The sequence below is a fragment of the Thunnus maccoyii genome, chromosome 9 (assembly GCF_910596095.1).
Source record: "Thunnus maccoyii chromosome 9, fThuMac1.1, whole genome shotgun sequence".
NCBI lineage: Eukaryota > Metazoa > Chordata > Actinopteri > Scombriformes > Scombridae > Thunnus > Thunnus maccoyii.
Window position 1 is genome coordinate 28,400,062 of NC_056541.1, and position 19,145 is coordinate 28,419,206.

Sequence of the window (19,145 nt, forward strand, 5' to 3'; positions counted from 1 at the left end):
ACTCAAATATTTGGTTGATAATGACCTTTTATTTAAATATCTTAACAGCGAGAAGTCAGTGTTATCTGTCTCTGTGATTGAATGTTTTTTTAAATAATTGATCAATAATTTTGTCGATGGGTTTCAAGGAGTAATTTTAGGATTCTAGTTGTCTAAATGCTGTTTCAGAGGCTTTAACCACAAACCCCAAAAAACAATTATGGGTGAAAAATTTTTGGCTTTAAAATGGATGTCCTAAACCCTACTCTGGCCCATCTCTTGTTGGTACTGTCCAAAGTCTAACATTGACTGCTCTCTCAGGTTGAGGACTTGAAGTGGGAGGTGGAGCAGAGGCAGAGGGAGATTGAGGCTCAGAAGCAGCAGGTGGAGATGATGGAGCAGTGCCACCACAGGGAGCTTGACAACCTACAGACGGCTCTGCAGGCAAGTAATTGTTTGATTGCACGGATGAAAAGCTCTCAAGAAGAAATAAAATGTTGCTGTATTTAAGAATGCACAGAATTACATTTACTAAAGTAAATCATTGCCAGATAATGCCATATTATTATAGATGGTTAGTGTATTAGGTAGGGAGATGGAGGATGAGCACTGCAGTTATTTCTGTGCAGTATTTATGTCATGACCAGTGCCTTTCACTTTGCAAACGGGTGTATAATTAAAAAATATTTCCCTGGGCCACAGAACATCAAGGTGGAGCTGGAGTCAGTGCAGGAGGAACTAAGTGGCACCAGAAAGGACAAGTTTATGCTGCAAGCCAAAGTGGGTGAGCTGAGAAACAGCATGAAGACGGTCCTGCTGCAGAACCAGCAACTCAAACAGGACCTCAAACAGAGTCGTCTAAGGAAGGTAATACATATTTTCCTTAAACGCACAATATGTAATTTTCTGCCGCTCAATCAAAACAATAACAGAAGACAGAGTTGGTTGATGTCATGAAGTAGCGAGGGATCATGGGAGTTGTTGTCTTGGTTGTTAAACAACCATCATTGCCATACGGTTTCTCAAAGACAGACGGTGCTCTGCAGTCAGCTTCTGCAGCTTCTCTTGCGGCTCTCAGCACAGTGCTATGTTTTCTTTATTATTTTTTATCTTAGTTTTAAGTTTGTTTACAAGCTTAGGTAATGCTAACATCTACAGCCACCAGGAACTTCTAAACCTCAGAACAGATTACTACCATCACTGACAATTTCCCCATCGATACGGTCCACTCACTAGTCTCACAGTGGCGGTGCTGCCGCTAATGTTTGTTTGTGATAACTTAAGATCCAGGCGTCCAATGACTAAAATGCTTTACCCGGTTAAAAATGACCAACATCTAAAAAGTTTATTGTAAAAATGTGGCTTAAAACTGGCTTAAAACTCTTTGATAGAGGTTAAAGGGGATGACTATTGTGGCGGATAACCACAACGCCAACGCATGCACACGAAAAGATCGTCATCTTGTTAAAGAATGATGATAATGAATTATGATTCAAAATGACAGTAGCACTAAATATAAGAAGACAGTTAAATTTGAGCAGCAAATACCACTGAAAATTAAATCATAAATATACTGTTAGGGATTGAATGATCCCACTTCTTCTCTATTGATACCAATTCAAATACCTGAACTCTGGTTATTGGTCAAAACCAAGTACCAATCTGATATCTGTGCTCCTTTTTTAGCAGAAAATATCACCTATCACCAGATGCAGTCCCAGAACATTATAACTTAAGTAACTTAAAAATAGTTTTCTGAGCATTTCACATTGGCAACAGTGACTACTGGTTACTATGTTGTTACCCAGCTGGGTGTACCCATTTATTCCTATGAGTAATGCTTTCAAAGCCAGCACCCTCACTTTAGAGAGATTTAAAGGTCAGTGTTGATAGTTTAATGCCAAATAAAAAATGCCTGCTGAAGATAAATGACTAAATATATCCCTGTAATTATGGTGCTGTTGGAACAGCAACGTATGGAGTTGAAAAGTGAGGGGAACCCATCCAACCCAGTGACGCCAGTAAAGATCCCAGACTGCCCAGTGCCTGCCTCCCTTCTGGATGAGTTGCTGAAACCATCAACTTCTGTTAACAAGGAGCCCCTCAACAACCTGCACAACTGTCTACGGCAGCTCAAGTAAGATCCTCTCTTGTTGCGAAAAGACTTGGTTAACATTGCCTACTGTTGTGTAGTGTTGAGCAGCCATCCAAATGCCAGACCACACATTATCTGCTGTAATGTTTGTTTGTTTGTTTGTTTGTTTTCTCAGGGAGGAGATGGACAGCCTCCAAAAGCAGATGGAGGAACACACAGTAACGGTGCATGAGTCAATGAGCTCATGGACAAACACAGAGGAGGAACTGGCTCAACTGGGGCTTCAAAACAACATCTCCGAATCATCAACGCCGCTAAACAACATGGTGGTAGAAAATAACAATGAAGCAGAACAGCAGCAATCATAACAGAAGAACTTTTCTCAGGCCAATAGAGGGAGAGTGGAGTTTTATCCACAAAGGCACTTTTTAGCCCCTTATTCCCTTTCTCTTTTCTTAACAATTGCTGCCAACATTTGGCATTCTCCCATCAGCACAGAAGTGCTTTTGCAGAGTAATACTTTATATACCATAGCTTTATTCTTTCCTCTTTATTTGATGGTTGTTTATATTTTTGTTATGCTGTTGTCACATTTATTTATTTAGAGCTAAGGAAATTACAACTTCTCATCTGACAGCCTCGCCAGGAGGATCCCCCATATTCTGTTATTATAGGCACAAATATGCTCTAGTTGGTAAACTTCTGTTTAACCAGTTTTCCCTGGCTGAGGTTGGCGGTTACAAAAAGGTATTTAGTCATCATTCTCCTTGTGATATTAAATCAGTGGCTTTGATACTGCTTAATGATGGCTGACAATTTAAAAAGTGTTTTGGTGACAGAAACATCAGAGTCTGCCACCACACTGGCTATGAACCGTTCTTCCATTTCTTTGTGCCTGTGTACGAGTGAAGTTACTCATCTATGATTTAACTGACATGGTTACACATCGACATGTAAGCAGTTGGTGATGAAACATCATCACTCCTTTTCATGAAGTTTAAATTCATGCACACTTGTCAGATTTTTTGTATTGCCTCTTTGTTAAAATGCAGTGTTTCTTACATTTGTTGTAACCATATCACCTTGGGTTCTTAAACTCTAAAAACATTAATCTCAGTTATGTATGGAGGTGTTTTGTCTAGCATGGACTGTGGTAATTCGTACACAAAAAAAAAGCCTTAAGCGAACTTTAATCTGCTGTAAAGGACTTATGTTGGTTTGAATGAGCGTATTTCTGCTGAGGGCGTGTGCAAGATGTAATATGTCATATACGTGTGTGCAAATCCATACTGAAAGATGGTTTTACTGTAAAATATGTGGGTCACATCAACTGACATTGCACACTAAATGATCAAACCTTAACTGACTGAGAGAGCAAGTTGTAGGACGATGCAGAAAGGTTACTACTTCTAACAGCAGGTGCAATCAAATGTGTTTATTTTCTGTTGTTACATTTGGTACATATTTACAAAAAATGACTACCCCTGAATCAGATGTTAACCTTGTTTTATGGCTGTTTGATGGTTATGGGGATAAGTTAATTGTTTCCAGAGGTTAATATATAAATACTCCTTTTTTGTATGACTGTAAATTCATCGTAATTGTTAAATAGTGTAAAATGCAAGATATTAAATGCAAACCATAAATACAAGCAGATGATAAATAATACAGCTGGGTAAAAAATCAGTATAGAGAAGACATTGGATGGTGCAGTAGCTTCCTGCATGTAACTGTGCTACAGCTGCTGGGATGGTGCTCATTCTCACACTAAAAAAACGGTTTTTAAACGACATTGTATGCTTATGTATTTCCAAAGGGACAATAAATATTTTGAGGAGAATGCTTATTGAGGATACATACAATAACTATATTGATCTGCTGTGCTCTGAACAAATATGCATAAACTTTGCTGTATCTGCTTTTCTTTTTTTCAGACTGGAATTTATTCATTCCTATGTTGAAACATTTGCGTTGGGAGATGTGATTGTATTTATCATAAAATTGCACTATTCACCTGTCATTGCAGCTTGTGCTCATTCAGTGTAATAATAATATTAATAATATTTATTTATATAGCACCTTTCAAAACAGTGTTACGAAGTGCTTCACAAATAAAACTAAATAATACAACACCTCCCCCCACATCCAACAGAAGAAACACATCAACAGAAATATGTTGTCTCTACAAAAGCTACTTTATAAATATTTTGCAACTTGTCTCATAGTTGAAGGAGAAGGACAGCACACATATCTGTTCATTTCATCAACTTCTTTGACTTTCTTTTTTATATATATGCATTTGATGGGGTTGAGGTGCTTCATTTGCAACTTGTTTTCTGGTCTATTTCAGCACGTTTACGTGGTTATTTCGTTCAGGCACTATGTTGGACGGAAGCGGGTCATCGCGCTCTGCATTTTGAAACCGTCGCGGTGAGAAAAAGAACACCTAGCAACAGTAGCCGGGTGGAGAGGAGGAGGTGGGCATGGTACAATTAATATAAACATTTAAGCTAGCAGTTATTTTGTCCTCTGTCACTTCCATATGTTCAGTAAGAAAACAAACTGTTAATGCTTTCTTATGGCCGTTATTGCTAACGGGCGGCTTGAGTAATTCGCTTCTTACCTTGCTAGGTGGCTAATGTTAGCATGCATGTCAAACTCCGTCTCCTACAAGGGATCATGTAATAGTTAACGTTAGATATATTCACTCTACTTTTCCTTGGCTCCACCTATGACAGTTATCTATATAAATATTTGTTTCAGCTCTTGTATGAATACCTCATATACTAACGTTAAGTTACATGCTTGCCCAAGTTGGCCCTGCATAAATGGGCTTGTGCCGACATGAATCGTCTTTTTGTGATCCTTAGATCAACATATTTCTAATGAAGTCGTCATTTTCCAGTTGTTTTTAAAAATTGTAAGACGTTTTGTTGACTAGAAATACCTCAACGGGCGGTTTCTAGGTTATCGTTTCCTTGGATTAGTCACGTCTGCTACTGGGGAGCATGATGCTACATTCACGGCTTTGGGAAAGTACGGAAATATAAAGCATTACTCAAAATACTATTTTAAGCGGCAGATGATATCCATTTCCTAAACCCTATTGGCACGATTAAGCGTGTAATTTTATGGTTTTCTGGGGATACACATTTAGGTACTTTGCAGCTAAATAACTAATAATTAATCATTATTGCTAGGCACAACAACTTTTCAATGTAGTAGAAAAAGTGTTTTCTGTGATACGATATCTTTTATCAACAAATGGTAAATATTATTTTTTATTTATTTTTTTAAACGCAAACTATGTGCATCATTTGTGAGCGACAATGGCCAGCGAGTCAAATTTAGTGATCTTTTGAAGTATGTGATATTTACCGAAAAATAATTACCGCTATAGTACAAAAAATTTGCGTAATGTATAAATTCAGCGATGACTCTCTTCAGAATGTGATGCGTGATCTTGATGAAATGATTAACTTTATTTTATTTCTGCGTAGAGTCACGTAACACGCAACATCTTAATTTTCGCCGAAATTTCAAAACTTCCTACAGGTTTGGAACGCAGCATGCGCCCTCCCTTGAAACTGAGCATGCGCAGAACATGTTGTAAACAATGAGACTATTCCAGACCGTATCCAGCTTTTGTGTCTATCAAACAGTTTTATGATATCTGTGCAAAACTAACAACGATTCCCCATAGCTCCGCGTATATTAAATAAAAATGTTCCTTGGTGAGTATAGGGACGCATTTGTTACTAGATGTCATCACGTACACTTTGATTTTTATCGGCATCATCACCACGAACCTCGAATGACATACTTTGGGCGTGACAGCATGCGAACGAACCGAGTAATGTTATTACAATTTATCAGTTTTTTTGTATCTTTGTCATCGTTATTATTCCAGCCCAGATTTTTAGCTTTACTCTGTGTTAGACTAGATTTTCATCAAAGCAGTTTCCCCGGCTGCTAAAGCTGACTTGTTGGTTAGCAAGCGAGCTAGCAGAGGCTAGTTTAACATGTATGTATGTGGTTGTTTTCAAATATGGTATAATAGGCTGAATGGATTCATGGGGCTACAGTAACATGTATGGCTTTACCCGGGACTTATATTTACAATATAGAGCTGATCATAAGCTATCAGTTATGTGATAGAGCCGCGCTACCTACATCTTGATGCTTTGCACTGAAGGGCAATGGTTTACTTGTTCGTCTGTATTGAATTTTACAACGTGTGACCGCTTGTTGGGTTGTGAAATGTTAAATGGCATTTAATATTAACGTGTACACACAGCACTAAGCTGTTGAGTGATAATAGATTGCTTTATTATTTATTTATTTTAGAATTTGTCCAGTTTCCTGTTCCAGATAACAATAGTTTTTTGAATCATAGCCATTCAGTAGGTCACACTAAGTGAAACCAAATTAAATGAAGGTTAGAGTTCACATTCTTTGAAAGGCAAAGAATTAATGCTTTTCTAACAATGTGGTTGTTTTTTGGGAATAATGGTAGCAGGTCATCTAAATGATATTTACTATAGTCTACCTGGAACTGCAATTTTTAAATAGCATTCACAGTAGAAGAAAGAAATCTGACTTAGTAACTCTTGTAGTATTAACTGATCATTCTGTTTCCCTACGTGGTTATTTAGTTTATTAATATCTGATGGTCATGATTGCTGAAGCATATTCTGATGTGTTTTAGGGAGCTGAAGCATGGAGGCGGTTCTGAGCAGGCTGAGGGGGCTAAGTGCCGATGAACTGCGTGAGGAGTTTGCTCGGGCAAACCTAAAGTGCGGCCCTATCACAGCTACCACCCGAGCCACCTTTGAGAGGAAGCTTGCCCGAGTGCTCGCTGGGCCAGAGAGCAGTGCCACTGAATCGGACAATAGCTCGTCTGCAGGCATCTCAGCCAGTGTGGCTTCTGTTGCCGAACATGCCAAACCTGTGTCCTGTGCCACCTCAGCAGTTGCACCCACTGCTGCATCTAGCAGCAACCCTACTGAGATTGCCAGCGAAGAGTCGGACTTTGGCTATGGTGTCGGCCTCAACCCTCCAGAGGAAGAAGAGATCTCAGTAAAGACACCCTCAGACAGCTCTGCTGTAGGCAGTAACTCTCAGTCCAAAACGGAAACTCCTTCAAAGGCCGCACAAGTGTCCCCAACCTTGTATTATGGAGTATGTCCGCTGTGGGAGGATGTTTTGGCTAGAAATGGTAAGAGAATGAGCTTGTTACTTTTGTGGGTTTCACACATTTTTCAGTGTTATATATTGAAAGGTAGCAAAAGTTACATGCTCAAGATTCTTTGTCAGGTGTTCTTGAAATTAGGGAACAGCAGAAAAAAAAGTTTAGATACATGTAGAAAAAATACCTTTCAGCCATGACTACACATACGTAGTGTATACTTTTTGTGAAGTTGAAAATCCAACATAATTTCACACAGTTCGATTTTGTAAGTGCACAATAGCAAACATCAAACTGAACATAACATTCAGTAAGGTAGTTAGCGTTGTAAGACATTTTCAAATGAAAAAAATAAGGATGATGCATTTATTAATAGATAGCATAGTGAGGAAGATAAGCAAAAAATAAATAAATAAAAAGAAATCATATATCTCCACTCCAAATCATTACACTTGATTTAGTGGTGTACAACAATGATATTAAGGTGACATTGAGGGGGTTGATGTCTTTTTGTGCCAATGAAAGTCTAATTCTTAAGCATCTAATTGTGCCATGTCTTTAATTGTTAACATTCACCTCCAGTCAGGAACAGATTATATCCATGTTTGTTGAAATTACAATTAAAGATGGTGATAGTTTTCACTGCACTTGATAATTCTTTACCAAACAATTATATTGTTGAAAGGAGGTTCCTTTTTCCTATTTTCACACCTTTAGTCATAGTTATAAATACTTTGATACTTCCCTCTACTAGCAATAAAAACTACACAACGCCTGTGAGCACAATTTTCTTTGATAGTTCGATTTTTGGCCTTATACTGAGACCAAAGTCCGCCGTAACAGATTATCCTGTTGCTTGTTTGTTTATTCGTGTACCTACTATGTTGTCCAGTTTCTGTATTTGTTCAGGAGTACAGTCAGACATCCACATTTGTTAGTGATGTGGATGAAAACATTTTTTGCTGTTTCTTTTGTTGTAAGAAACAGGGCAGTAGCACAGCTTGACCTCTCTGGAATAGAGTATTGATCTAAATTAATCTTGAGCTACTCCAAAAATCAATGCTGTTAATGTTAATTTGTCAGGGCAGGCTTTTGTTGCAACTGCAAAAGCAGCAGACATTACAGGCTGAGTAGAAGTGAAAATTATGCAAAAAAAAAATCTTGTAATTAATGGGAAAAAAATCTGGCTCTCTTGAAAATGTAAAAAATGCTCATTCTGAGTGTGTTTGTCTGTAGAGAAAGCACATGTATATACAGACAAGAAAGATGCCCTTCAAGCTGTAAAGATGATGAAGGGAGCCCGCTTCAAACCCTTCTCCAACCGTGAGGATGCTGAGAAGTTTGCCAAGGGCATCTGTGACTATTTCCTCTCTCCAAGCAAATCTGCAGCCTGTGTATCTCCTGTCAAACCAGGCCTGGTCATTAATAAAGGTGAGTAGATGAGTGTGTGTGTGTGTGTGTGTGAGGCTGCTCTGTAAGAAGGGCCTTAATCAACACCCCCTGCTATATCAAGATACTTCTATTTTGCATTTGTTTTTAATGTAATACTATTTTCTTCATTACAAACGATAATATCAGCTTAACAATTTGATTGAAAAATTGAATCTTTGAAAAATGTAGATGAATGTCAGAGGTTTAGTATATGCTGTGTCCCCCTTTAGCTTTAATGACAGCATACACTGGAGCTGGCATGGACTCCACAAGTTTGTGCAAAACCTGATGACCCGTGTTATCCCAGCAGGATTTGACAATGTTCCAAAGAGCTTCTTCTGATGCCACTGAAAGCTCATCTTTCTCAGTCTTCTAGTGCCCCCATAAATATTCAGTGGGGTTGAGGTCAGGTGACTGTAGAGGAAAGTCCATGACAGTCAGGAGTCCTTGGTCTTCTTTGGTCTTCAGTCAGTTCTTGCAAAGCTTTGAGGTGTGTTTGGGGTTATTATCCTGCTGCAGTATGAATTTTTCCTCACAAAGATGCAAACCAGAGGGTCCAGCATGTCTCTGAAGAATAGAATGGTACTTCTCCTCGATCAGGGTGTAGTCAATTCGGTGCAGGTGTCCAACTCCAGAGTCGGCAAAATATCCCCAGACTTGAATATTCTCATACCATGTTTCACTGTGGGTTTGATACACTGCGGTATCAGTCTTTCTCCTGTTTATCTCCTTACATACACACTTCTGTTACTGCCATAAGTCTCAAACTTCATCAGTAAATAGGACTAAATTTGGTATTAGCCCACCCAAAGCTTTTGGCCTTGTTTCCCCTCCTGAGAAGTGATTTAGAAACTGCTACTCGTCCTCTGAGACCACTACAAGACAGCCTTCTTTTGACAGTACTTTTGCTGATTAGAGTCCTGCGTTCTTTATTTAGCAAATTCTGTATTTGTGATGAAGTTGCTTTCTACCTCTCTGTGAACTAAGCTTGATGTTTTGATCTTCTGATGGTGTGGTAACTTTAGGTCTGCCTGATCGTGCTTTGGATACAACTGATCCAGTTTCTGCAAAGCGTTAAAGTTCCATGCATTGCCCCTTAGAAACCTTTAGTTCAGCCATGATTTGATGCTGAGAAAGCCCTTATATTGCTTAGATTAACAATTTGACTTCTGACACTTTCACTTAGTTCTGATGCCATGTTTCCCACCATCACAACGCTATATAGCCATATTTATAACAGGTGAACACTGGCTGCAAGTTGAGTTACTTGAACAAGCCTCCGATGAGTAGATCAAATCCACCCGAGTGTGATCTGAATGCATGCTTTAATGGAAGGGATGCAACTCAAGGAAATCTGACCTTTTGTGCAAAGGAGTTAAGTTGGTCAGTGCCACAAATTTGCTTATATTGATTGCTGATCTAGAAATAGTGCAGAATCTGAAACATTTCTTCCTCATTTTACATGTCATAACTTGTTTTTTTTTTAAATGTTTCTGAATCCTCAAACTTTCCGATTGTTTCCAGGAACAATCTGCATAATTTACAGTGATCTCAGTGCCTTCTTTGAGCTAGTCATTGTAATTTTGAAAATGTGAATATAGTGGTGAGATGCATCATTCCTCCAAAGGTCAGGTCAAAAACCAGAAAAACAAACCGATGCACACCAATCTACACAACGCCACAGTTTCACCATGGTGCACACCAGCCGTGAACTATAGTTTTTGACAGCGGTGTTCGTCCTTTCACTCTCCTCTCCCTCTCCACACCAGACAACATGGAGGTTGATACCATTAACCGTGAGCGGGCCAACAGTTTCAAGAGTCCACGCACCCAGGACCTGACGGCCAAACTGAGGAAAGCTGTGGAAAAGGGCGATGAGGTGGCCTTCAGTGAGCTGGTCTGGAGCAACCCACGTTATCTCATTGGCTCAGGGGATAATCCCACTATTGTGCAAGTAAGAATATGAAGTGTATTTCTTCTACCTCTGCTTAGTTTTATTGACACTTTCTGATCTATTTTTGTGACGTTAGGATGAATGAAGTGAAATTAAGAGGCATCAGTGTTTGAACTTGTATTGGGGCTGTGGTTTCTCAAACTCTGTGGAAACTATTTGCTGTTAATAGAGATGGGTTGCCTGTCTTCGCCGTTGTCATTTGTTGATATAAAAACGTCTTTTCCACATCAGCGCCAACCTTTAACAAATGCCCTTGTCAAGCTTGCAGTTGCTGAAATGACTCTCTGCATGTGTGTGTGTTCAGTAAATACATTTTAGATAGTTTTGAATAGAAGTCATTCTAAATAAATTTGTGCAATTTATTATTTTTTTTATTTTCAATTCATTTAATATATCTGAGTTAGATTAAGTCATTGTCTTAAAACAGCATCAGATAAACAGCAGAACACATAAGATCAATGCAAACATTTTGGTACACTGTAATGCTTCATCTGTGGATATAGCTGATGATTGTAGGCCTTAAAAAGTATCAGACCTAGATCAGTAGTACAATAACAATGTTATCTTTTTTTACTGTTTCAGCTCATGTTCATTCATTGGTCAGTTTTCTTATCTTGCTTATTTATAGTTTCACATCTTTAACTACATTCAGTTGGCAATACAGAAGGTTGGGTGATACATCCTAACTTCAGCAGGTGAAGTTAAGGTCAGCTTTTGGATAAAAATAAGCATCCTTCCCTGTTGACAGAAGATTAATGAGGATTATGTCCTGATCCATCCAGTTGTTCCTCTATTTTGTCTGTTCAGGAGGGCTGCAGGTACAATGTAATGCACGTGGCAGCCAAGGAGAACCAGGGGGGCATCGCCCAGCTGCTGCTGGACACCTTGGAGAATCCAGAGTTCATGCGCCTCATGTACCCAGATGACCAGGAAGTCATGCTGCAGAAACGTATCCACTACATTGTGGATCTTTACCTCAACACTCCAGATAAGGCTGTAAGTTCTTGAACCAAACCAGCTAAACCAGATTAGATTAGATTCTTTCACAAAGTATGATGGGCTATGTTCATATTGTATTCCGCCTGTTTGTCTCAGGGATTTGAAACACCACTCCACTTTGCCTGTAAGTTTGGGTGCCCAGAGGTGGTCAATGTCCTGTGCTCACATCCTGACATCGATAAGAACTGCAAGAACAAGGATGGCCAGAAGCCTTGTGATGTAAGGGAGTTTTATTTTTAACCCTTAGTAACATGCACACTGAGTAAGAACAGATTTAGCAAAGCCTGGGTTGTGCTGAACACATTCATGCCGTGTAGCAGCCTTGTACAGTACTACTGAACACTGAAAGATATCCAGGCAGTAGCAGCTGAGGGAAGGACGGCTTAGCTCACTCAGGTTGACCTTTTAGCTTGCTTTTTGTCAACAATCACTCACTGCACATTGAAGGCTAAATTTAGATGAGCATGAGCAAATTCTTTCCCCAGCTAATCCAGCAACAGTTGTATGTCGTCAGCTGTACATATATCTACCAATTGTTTGTTTTTTGCTTTCCACAGCTTATTTGTAGCAGAAAAAATAAAACCCAAGAAGTGAGGCAGAAGATAAATGACTATTTGGAGGGTAAGGACACAACTTTATTTAAACATTAAATCTTAGTGTTCCTATTTTCCTCTGTTTCTTGTAGGTTTCTTGTAGGAGTGGAAACCGCATGTTACATCATATATTTTGAATTTGATTCCTATTGGTGCTACCCTTATTGAAAACGTATGTAAAGTGCTCTGAATAAAAGTTATGTCCATCTAACAGTGTTATATTAACTTAAAATTGTCTGTTGTCTTACAGACCGCTGCTATATTCCTTTGCTGAGGGCAACCGACAACAGCTCTCAGCCCATCATCGGTGCTACGTGGTCACCCGAGTCCTCAGAAAGTCTCTCTCTCATCCAGCGGCATACAAGAAGCCCGATGGATCCAGTGATGACTGTCACAGCCTTTGCTGGCCCGTTGAGCCCCTCTAAAGCAAGTTCTTTACCCGTTTACCTGTCTGCATTTACTAAGCTCCAGTTCATTAAACACAGTTAACACATGCATCATTCAAAACATAAAATGACCAGAGAATACGATCTTCCCCCGTAGGCAGATGACTTTCGCCGGTCCTGGAAGACGCCACCCAGAGACCGAGCTGAGATTTTCCACCACATCCTCAAGTCTGATCCTGACCGTGGGGTGGAGAGAGTGGGCAGGTAAGTCCACAATAACCATATCACGCTAATATTATCCTTAAAGCTGAGATTGATAACCTTCTGCATGTTGTCTTACCTTTTTAAAAGGAAGGGCTACTTGTTAAAAGATTGTAAAAATATTGTGATACTGCTGGGCTTATTGCAGTTGATGTGATGCATGAAGAGAATACACTGAAATAAATACTGTTTACAACTGTAGACATGTTGGGCCATGTGTACTACACACAATCTTAAAGAATGAAAAAAAATCATTTGAATTAAAAATGTAAAAAAGCACATATTCAATATTAGGCAAACTTGTATTAAGAAATGCTCCACTGCCACTGTGACAGCATGTTATTCTCAGACATAAAGACAATCTATAAAATTGGAGTGAAATCTAGTCTTATACATACTTTTTAGTAGGGGTGGGACAAAAACTTGATATTCTAACATCGCTATATTTCCACTTGCGATACGTTATACTCTGGCTCCAATTATCAATATGTTGTTGGTTTTTTTTTAACCACAGGACTACTCAGAATAGATTCAGCTACTTTGGCTTACAATTACCACAGCACCACTACCCTCTGCCTTCTTATGTAGGCACTGAACAGAGTGGTGACAATCAGATAGACAGACAGAAATTGTAGGTGACGACAAGGAAAAATGCAAGTAAAATGAGCAGCTGCTGTCAGACTCTCAGTGTCCACGCTAGAAACACAGAGAGTTCACTGGAGTCACTAGAAGAACATTCATGGCCCTTTGTGAAAGTTTCTGTGTGGTAACTGTGTTGCAGCTGAACTAGCGGCTCAGCACCAAGAGGCTCTCCGGCGTGTGTGTGTGTGTGTGTGTGTGTGTGTGTGTGTCTGGCTGTCTGCTGGAGAGTGTCAGCAGCACATAGCTGTAGTCCTGCTGTTTATCACGTTAACGTTACCGTCATCACTCGTCGGCCCTGAATATCTTGTAAAGCTCTGAACATAGCAGTTATTTAACGGCAGGTTGTGTGTTTTTTGTTTACTGCCATAGAAAAGGAATAAATCTTTGGATTATTAGCACAACGTATCAGTGTTCTGATATGTATACGTGGCGGATTTGTTTTGTGAAATTAATGTACTGTTAATAAACATTGTACATTATCTGACTATTTCCTGCTCTTTGAAATATTTTATACACCTTTTTTTCCACTAATAAATACAGAGATATGACTTAATTTTATGTGTAATAATCTAATTGCCAAGTCGTCTTCTCTCTATAGAGACCTGGCTCATAACATGGGCCACCCCTGGGCTGAGTACTGGGACTTCCTTGACAGTTTTGTGGATTTGTCATCGACCGAGGGGCTCCGCAAGCTGGAAGAGTACCTGAGCAAGAAGGACTTCAGCCCACGTGCTCACGAAGAAGCCGGGGAGAATGAGACCAGCAACAGGTTTAAAACCCCCTCTCCAGGTACCCTCACCTGCTCTATATCAGAGAAGCTGCAAGTCCTGAAAAAAGTATAAAAATCAGTCTCCCTGATTGAATCTGTTATTTGGCATTGTAATCAGTGTAATGTTCTCAGCCATAGCCTCTTGTCAGATATGAAATAGAAGGATTTTGCAAAGCTACGTAATCTTCTGCCATGAAGAATATTATGATAATGATGAGTCACAGATCTGTTTTGGTCATTCATCATCTGTTTACAGGCAAGCCCCAAAAATTCTGCAACTCCATCTCTGTTGGTGCCTTCCTGGACGAGGGTGATGACATCAGCCTTGAGGAGATGAAGAACCGGCAGAACGCAGCACTCACCAGCATCACCTCCTCTGCTGCATCCAAGGACGGCCTGAAGGGAGCCGTGGGTGGTCGCGAGTTCCACATCTTGCCCATTGCACTGCACCACCGTGGGGCCGACCTGATCGAGACGGCGGCCGAGCAGGACCTGCTGTGCTGCTGCGACAACAGCCTCCTGTCGCCCGGCGTCGTCTGCAAAAACGGGCTGTGCTCCTCCTCAAGAGATAGGACTCATAACGGAGATAAGGTGTCTCCTCGCACCTCCCCATCCTCCTCCTGCCTGCTGTCGCCCATCTCCAACCTCATGGTGGAGTTTGAGCGCATGTCGCTGCAAGAGCCACTGGACAGCCCCACCAGCTGCAGGGAGAGGAGGAGCAGTGGAGGGAGTCGGCATAGGGAGCTCCGGGACTCCTACAGCTCCTCCTCAGCTACAGACCTGAGCTGTGGGCTGAACCGCTTGTCTCTGGGTCACAGTAGCCAGGACGGTGAGGCTGTGGAGGGGCCAGGCTGGAGAACAGAGGGAGGAGGGGCAGAGGAGAGGCGTAGCAGTGGCAGCTCAGAGGAGTACTTTGAAGCAGAGGAGAGCCTGGAGATGCTGGGCAGGACTAGGGGGTCGGTATCAGGGGGGCGCAACTTCTGTGCTAGGTCCAAATCATGGGACCATGGGGGAAGGGACCTGAGCAGCTCAGGATCATCAGGGTCCTCTTATAAGTCCTTAGATAACTCCCATGAGTTCCTACCCAGGACCCCACCGCACATTAGAAAAGGACTTTACATCGATGGGTGAGTCACACTTGTTTTTCTGCAGGGGGCATCATGGGATCATAGATAAAGGAGGAACTTAATGCTCATGTGTTGTAAATATAAACAACTGATAATGTAATTAGCAATAACTAGTGAACCCCTTGTAATATTTTTTGGGCACAATGTTCTCTTATTGTAGTCTAGATATGTGTACTGCAAGACCAGCTAACTCTGTCTACCATTGATTAGTATTATATGTGACAGGTAGCCAGTTACAAAAGGGTTCAGTGATTCGATTATGATACGATTTATGATGCGAATGGCACTGTAGATAGCAGCTTATGTGATTTGTCTTTCATGTTTTCACAGGGATTCACCAACCAAGTTGGACAGAGAGGTCTTGTCAGCAGTAGAAGGCATAGACATCGATCCCCAAAAATATCCCAGCATTTATAAGTGGAAGAGCACAATGAAGTCGTTTTCTGCATCAGACATGCAGAGGTTAGTAACCTTGGCTGACATTTTATTGCCTTGCATATTGTTGTATATTGTTGGTCTGCTGACTATACTGTGTATTTATGATAAAAGTGAGGCTTTAGTTTTCAGTGGTTGATTAAGCCAGATCATTATTAGATTAAAGACTAGGTACTGTAATAAATATTATGTAGGGAAACATTTTAGTATCAGGGATCATTTGTTTGGAGAAGTGCACAGCCTCACATGATGGACTGTGATGTCAGTGACTACATTTACATATGTAGTAGTCTTTCATAAATTGGCCTTTTAGATATCTTTCAAATATTATCTCAAATATCAATATGCTAACAAAAAATGAACAGCTCTGAAACAGTTTTCAGACTTCAGAGCTGCCCATTCAAAGCCAAGCTAAAGAAATTAGGCAATGTAAAGGCAGATTTATACAGTCTGTCATCTCTGAGGTTGTTCATACAGTCCTCGTACACCACACTGAAATTATTTTTTTGGTGGGATATCTGAAATAATAAATGACTAATACGTGGACGATATTCATTACCCAATATGTGATTTGGTCACATATTTTCACAAACAAGACTATGTCAAAACCTAGTATATGGCTGTAGTGTGTATGATCAATGTGTGAAATTGTGGCCAATTTGTTACAGGGATAGTGGCAGTTATAGGGCTGGTCCATGACCAGTCCAGCCAAAAAGAGGAGTAAGCATGGTTATTAAGGCAGAAATTCGACGGATATATGTGGTGCAGAGAAGGCGTTTCAGCTTTTGCAGTGAAAAACTTTTGCAATCTCAAGACTTTTTAGGACTAGTAGTGAGGTGAAATGCCAGTGGGTGGGGTATTTTTGTCCCAGACAATAAATATATAAAGAAACAATTGTGAAAACTTTGCACTCTTGAGTCCAGACTTTTCGAGAAGTGATGTCTGGTATGTGTAGCCAAAATCAACGGTCCCGTCTCTTAGTAAAAAATGACAGCATAAAAAAGAGATTCTTTAGATGCAGAAAGAACCTGAATGTCAGCACCCAGTGCAGTAACCCTGTCAACCCTCTACAGACAGGCTGTGGTCATTCTGTGCTACAGGGCAGTAAAATCTGTACTAATTTTATGTTTCAGTATTAGAAGCAAACAGTATTGTAAATGTAACCACTGATTGGTGTTCATGTGTATCATCTAGCTGGACTAGCCCTGCAGTGGTTAAACCACGACTCAGGATGCAGCCTCAGACTCCCGGCTCCCCGGTCAGCGGCCTGATGTCTCCCACCGGACGCTTCAGCCCTGCCCGGCACGCCGCCTCACCAGACTTCAGCCCCAGCCGTTACAGCCCTGCCAATGCTAGCTACATCCAGCGCATCCGCCTCAAGCACTTGAACGAGCCTCCAATCTAACTACCCACTCCTCCCCTGCCTCCAACCACTGCTGCCATACCCTCTACAAGCCCTAAACCCACCACACCCCCCTTCCCACCCCCAACCCAGCTGCACCAAGGTGACTACACCAGAGCTCAGAAACCACATACCTAACAGAAATATGCACAAGTGTGTGGAAGATTTGTATTAATGATGTATGGTACTACTCCTATGTAATACAGGAATTCTCATCACGTTAGGTTGTAATGTACACTCAAGACTCTAAAAAGGAAAAAAAGAAACCTTGCTGATGTATGTACTGTATGGGTGTGGACCCTGTTGAATTGACGGTAATGTTATTTGTGGCAATTGGTCGCACCTGTATCATAGCCTGAGTCAACTTTTTTGGATATCGTGAATACAAGCCGCACTCCCCAAAGTTAGTTCGTCACTAAAACCTTAGTGTGGAATCCTCAACAGGATTCTGTCACTGAAGATGTTCTTAAAAAAAAAAAAAAAAAAGTAAAATGTCAATATTTTAAAAATTATTTTTTGTATGTTGGTCAGTAGCACAAAAATTAAATGTTTTTATTAATGGTGTTAAAACCGACTGCCATTTCCTATGTTTTCCTCAGTTCAGGAATTGCCTTAATTTTTTGACGTGATGGACGAGTTCTGTCAGTTTGGACACGCGCTCTAGCTCATACACGAAATATCTGGAAATTTACTGACTACATCGGTCACAGGTGATGACAGCAAACACGGGAAAAACTGATAAGACTGAGATCTTCCATGCTTTTATTTTGTTCTTCAATAAATGGATACATTTTCCATGTTTTCTCGGTGGTTCCTGGACATGTCTTGACTTTTCCTTTCTGCCACTGTCGGCGGCCTTAGACTGTGCAATTTTTGTTTGTTTTTTTCTTTGAAATATCTCTCAATCTCAAGCATCTCCCACAGTGTGAGAGTAAATGATAAAACACACCCATCAGTGAAGTGTAATTTCAGTTTCTTATCTGGGCTAAACCTTCTGAGTGCCCAGTCTGAGACCACCTTAAAGCTACATTAAGCAAATTTTATCCACAAGGGGACAGAAAGATTCTGAAACTTAACTCAACAGCTACAGAACCCGGATATATTTATTAACTTACTATTGCCTTTAATGGCCATCTTGATATTAAAAAACTGCCTTATGCTTACAGAGAACACAAATGATTAGCTAAGAGCTGCACATAGTTGGGTGTTGATTCCCAGTGGGCTCACAACCCTTCACATTAGAAGTAATTTGAATCTGTTGATTTCAAAACTAGAGCTTAATATAGCTTTAATGTCCAACGTTATGAATCTGTTTGGTGGTTCAAATTGGCTAACAGTAAACTCATGTAAACACAGCAGGTTCTAGTCTAATGGTGGAATGTTAATGTGCGAAAACCTGCTGTATCCAAATTATTTGTAATGTTAAGGATACATTCACTGCTGTATGAGGGCTTATCAGCTATGTCTAGGACAAAAGAGCCATTCATTTTAAATATTCAGATTGCCACACTACTTAGGTTGAAGAAACAAGTGTTCTGAATGTACTTTTTTTTGTGTGAACTAAACCTTTATCCGAGAGCACAAACTACTTCATTGAGAAGATTGTATTGTCATCCGTGTGCTCTCAGGTGACAACAGATCTAATTCTGGTCTCTGAATGTTTATGAATGTGGAACTTTGCAAAAATGCACCTAAAAAACTTAAAACATGCTTCTTGTGCTTTTAGCATTCTGTGCTTTATTAAAAATTAACTTTCATGGTGAATCCTCTTTCTGTATGTCTAGACCTCATTTGCTTTCAACTAATCAATAAAACATCACTCCTACTTTACTGCCAAAGTGTCTGTGCTTTTTTTTAATTATTGTATCTCAAGTGATTTCAATG

General features: G+C 40.2%; 2 protein-coding genes and 1 long non-coding RNA gene across 9 annotated transcripts in view; 2 read left to right on the forward strand and 1 right to left on the reverse strand.

Annotated features, from left to right (window-relative positions):
* golga3 (golgin A3) overlaps positions 1-4,094 on the forward strand; it is a 17,912-nt gene extending 13,818 nt beyond the window's left edge. For both annotated transcript variants that reach the window (XM_042420977.1, XM_042420978.1), the window contains exons 21-24: positions 301-423; positions 682-846; positions 1,950-2,116; positions 2,250-4,094. In XM_042420977.1, coding sequence (XP_042276911.1) covers positions 301-423; positions 682-846; positions 1,950-2,116; positions 2,250-2,442 — 648 coding nt within the window. In that variant the 3' untranslated portion in view covers positions 2,443-4,094. The remainder of the gene's footprint in view (positions 1-300; positions 424-681; positions 847-1,949; positions 2,117-2,249) is intronic.
* Positions 1-5,092, reverse strand: part of LOC121903689 — a 7,914-nt gene extending 2,822 nt beyond the window's left edge. Inside the window, exons 1-2 of one of the 3 annotated variants that reach the window (XR_006098081.1) lie at positions 5,022-5,092; positions 4,698-4,741 (exon numbers count right to left, since the gene is read on the reverse strand). This is a non-coding gene — a long non-coding RNA (uncharacterized LOC121903689). The other 2 variants (XR_006098082.1, XR_006098083.1) reach the window with 2 other exon arrangements.
* On the forward strand, positions 4,445-19,091 carry ankle2 (ankyrin repeat and LEM domain containing 2). Of its 4 annotated transcripts, none has more exons than XM_042420979.1 (13): positions 4,445-4,551; positions 6,783-7,292; positions 8,499-8,693; positions 10,463-10,647; positions 11,455-11,643; positions 11,743-11,865; positions 12,204-12,267; positions 12,490-12,665; positions 12,783-12,889; positions 14,127-14,317; positions 14,554-15,424; positions 15,755-15,886; positions 17,054-19,091. In XM_042420979.1, exons 2-13 carry the CDS (start codon positions 6,794-6,796, stop codon positions 17,262-17,264), a joined length of 2,943 nt encoding a protein of 980 aa, XP_042276913.1. In that variant the 5' UTR covers positions 4,445-4,551; positions 6,783-6,793; the 3' UTR covers positions 17,265-19,091. The 4 variants fall into 4 exon arrangements, with proteins under 4 accessions (XP_042276913.1, XP_042276915.1, XP_042276914.1 ...); XM_042420981.1 differs by having other exon boundaries at positions 4,461-4,560; XM_042420980.1 differs by lacking the exon at positions 4,445-4,551 and adding an exon at positions 5,695-5,808.
* The last annotated feature ends 54 nt before the right edge of the window (positions 19,092-19,145 follow it).

Bases quoted from the DNA above. Each gene is read 5' to 3' on its own strand.
- ankle2 (XM_042420979.1), top strand. From the start codon at position 6,794: ATGGAGGCGGTTCTGAGCAGGCTGAGGGGGCTAAGTGCCGATGAACTG. The intron at 12,268-12,489 runs GTAAGGACACAA...GTTGTCTTACAG, and splicing joins GATAAATGACTATTTGGAGG to ACCGCTGCTATATTCCTTTG. The intron at 14,318-14,553 runs GTACCCTCACCT...ATCTGTTTACAG, and splicing joins GTTTAAAACCCCCTCTCCAG to GCAAGCCCCAAAAATTCTGC.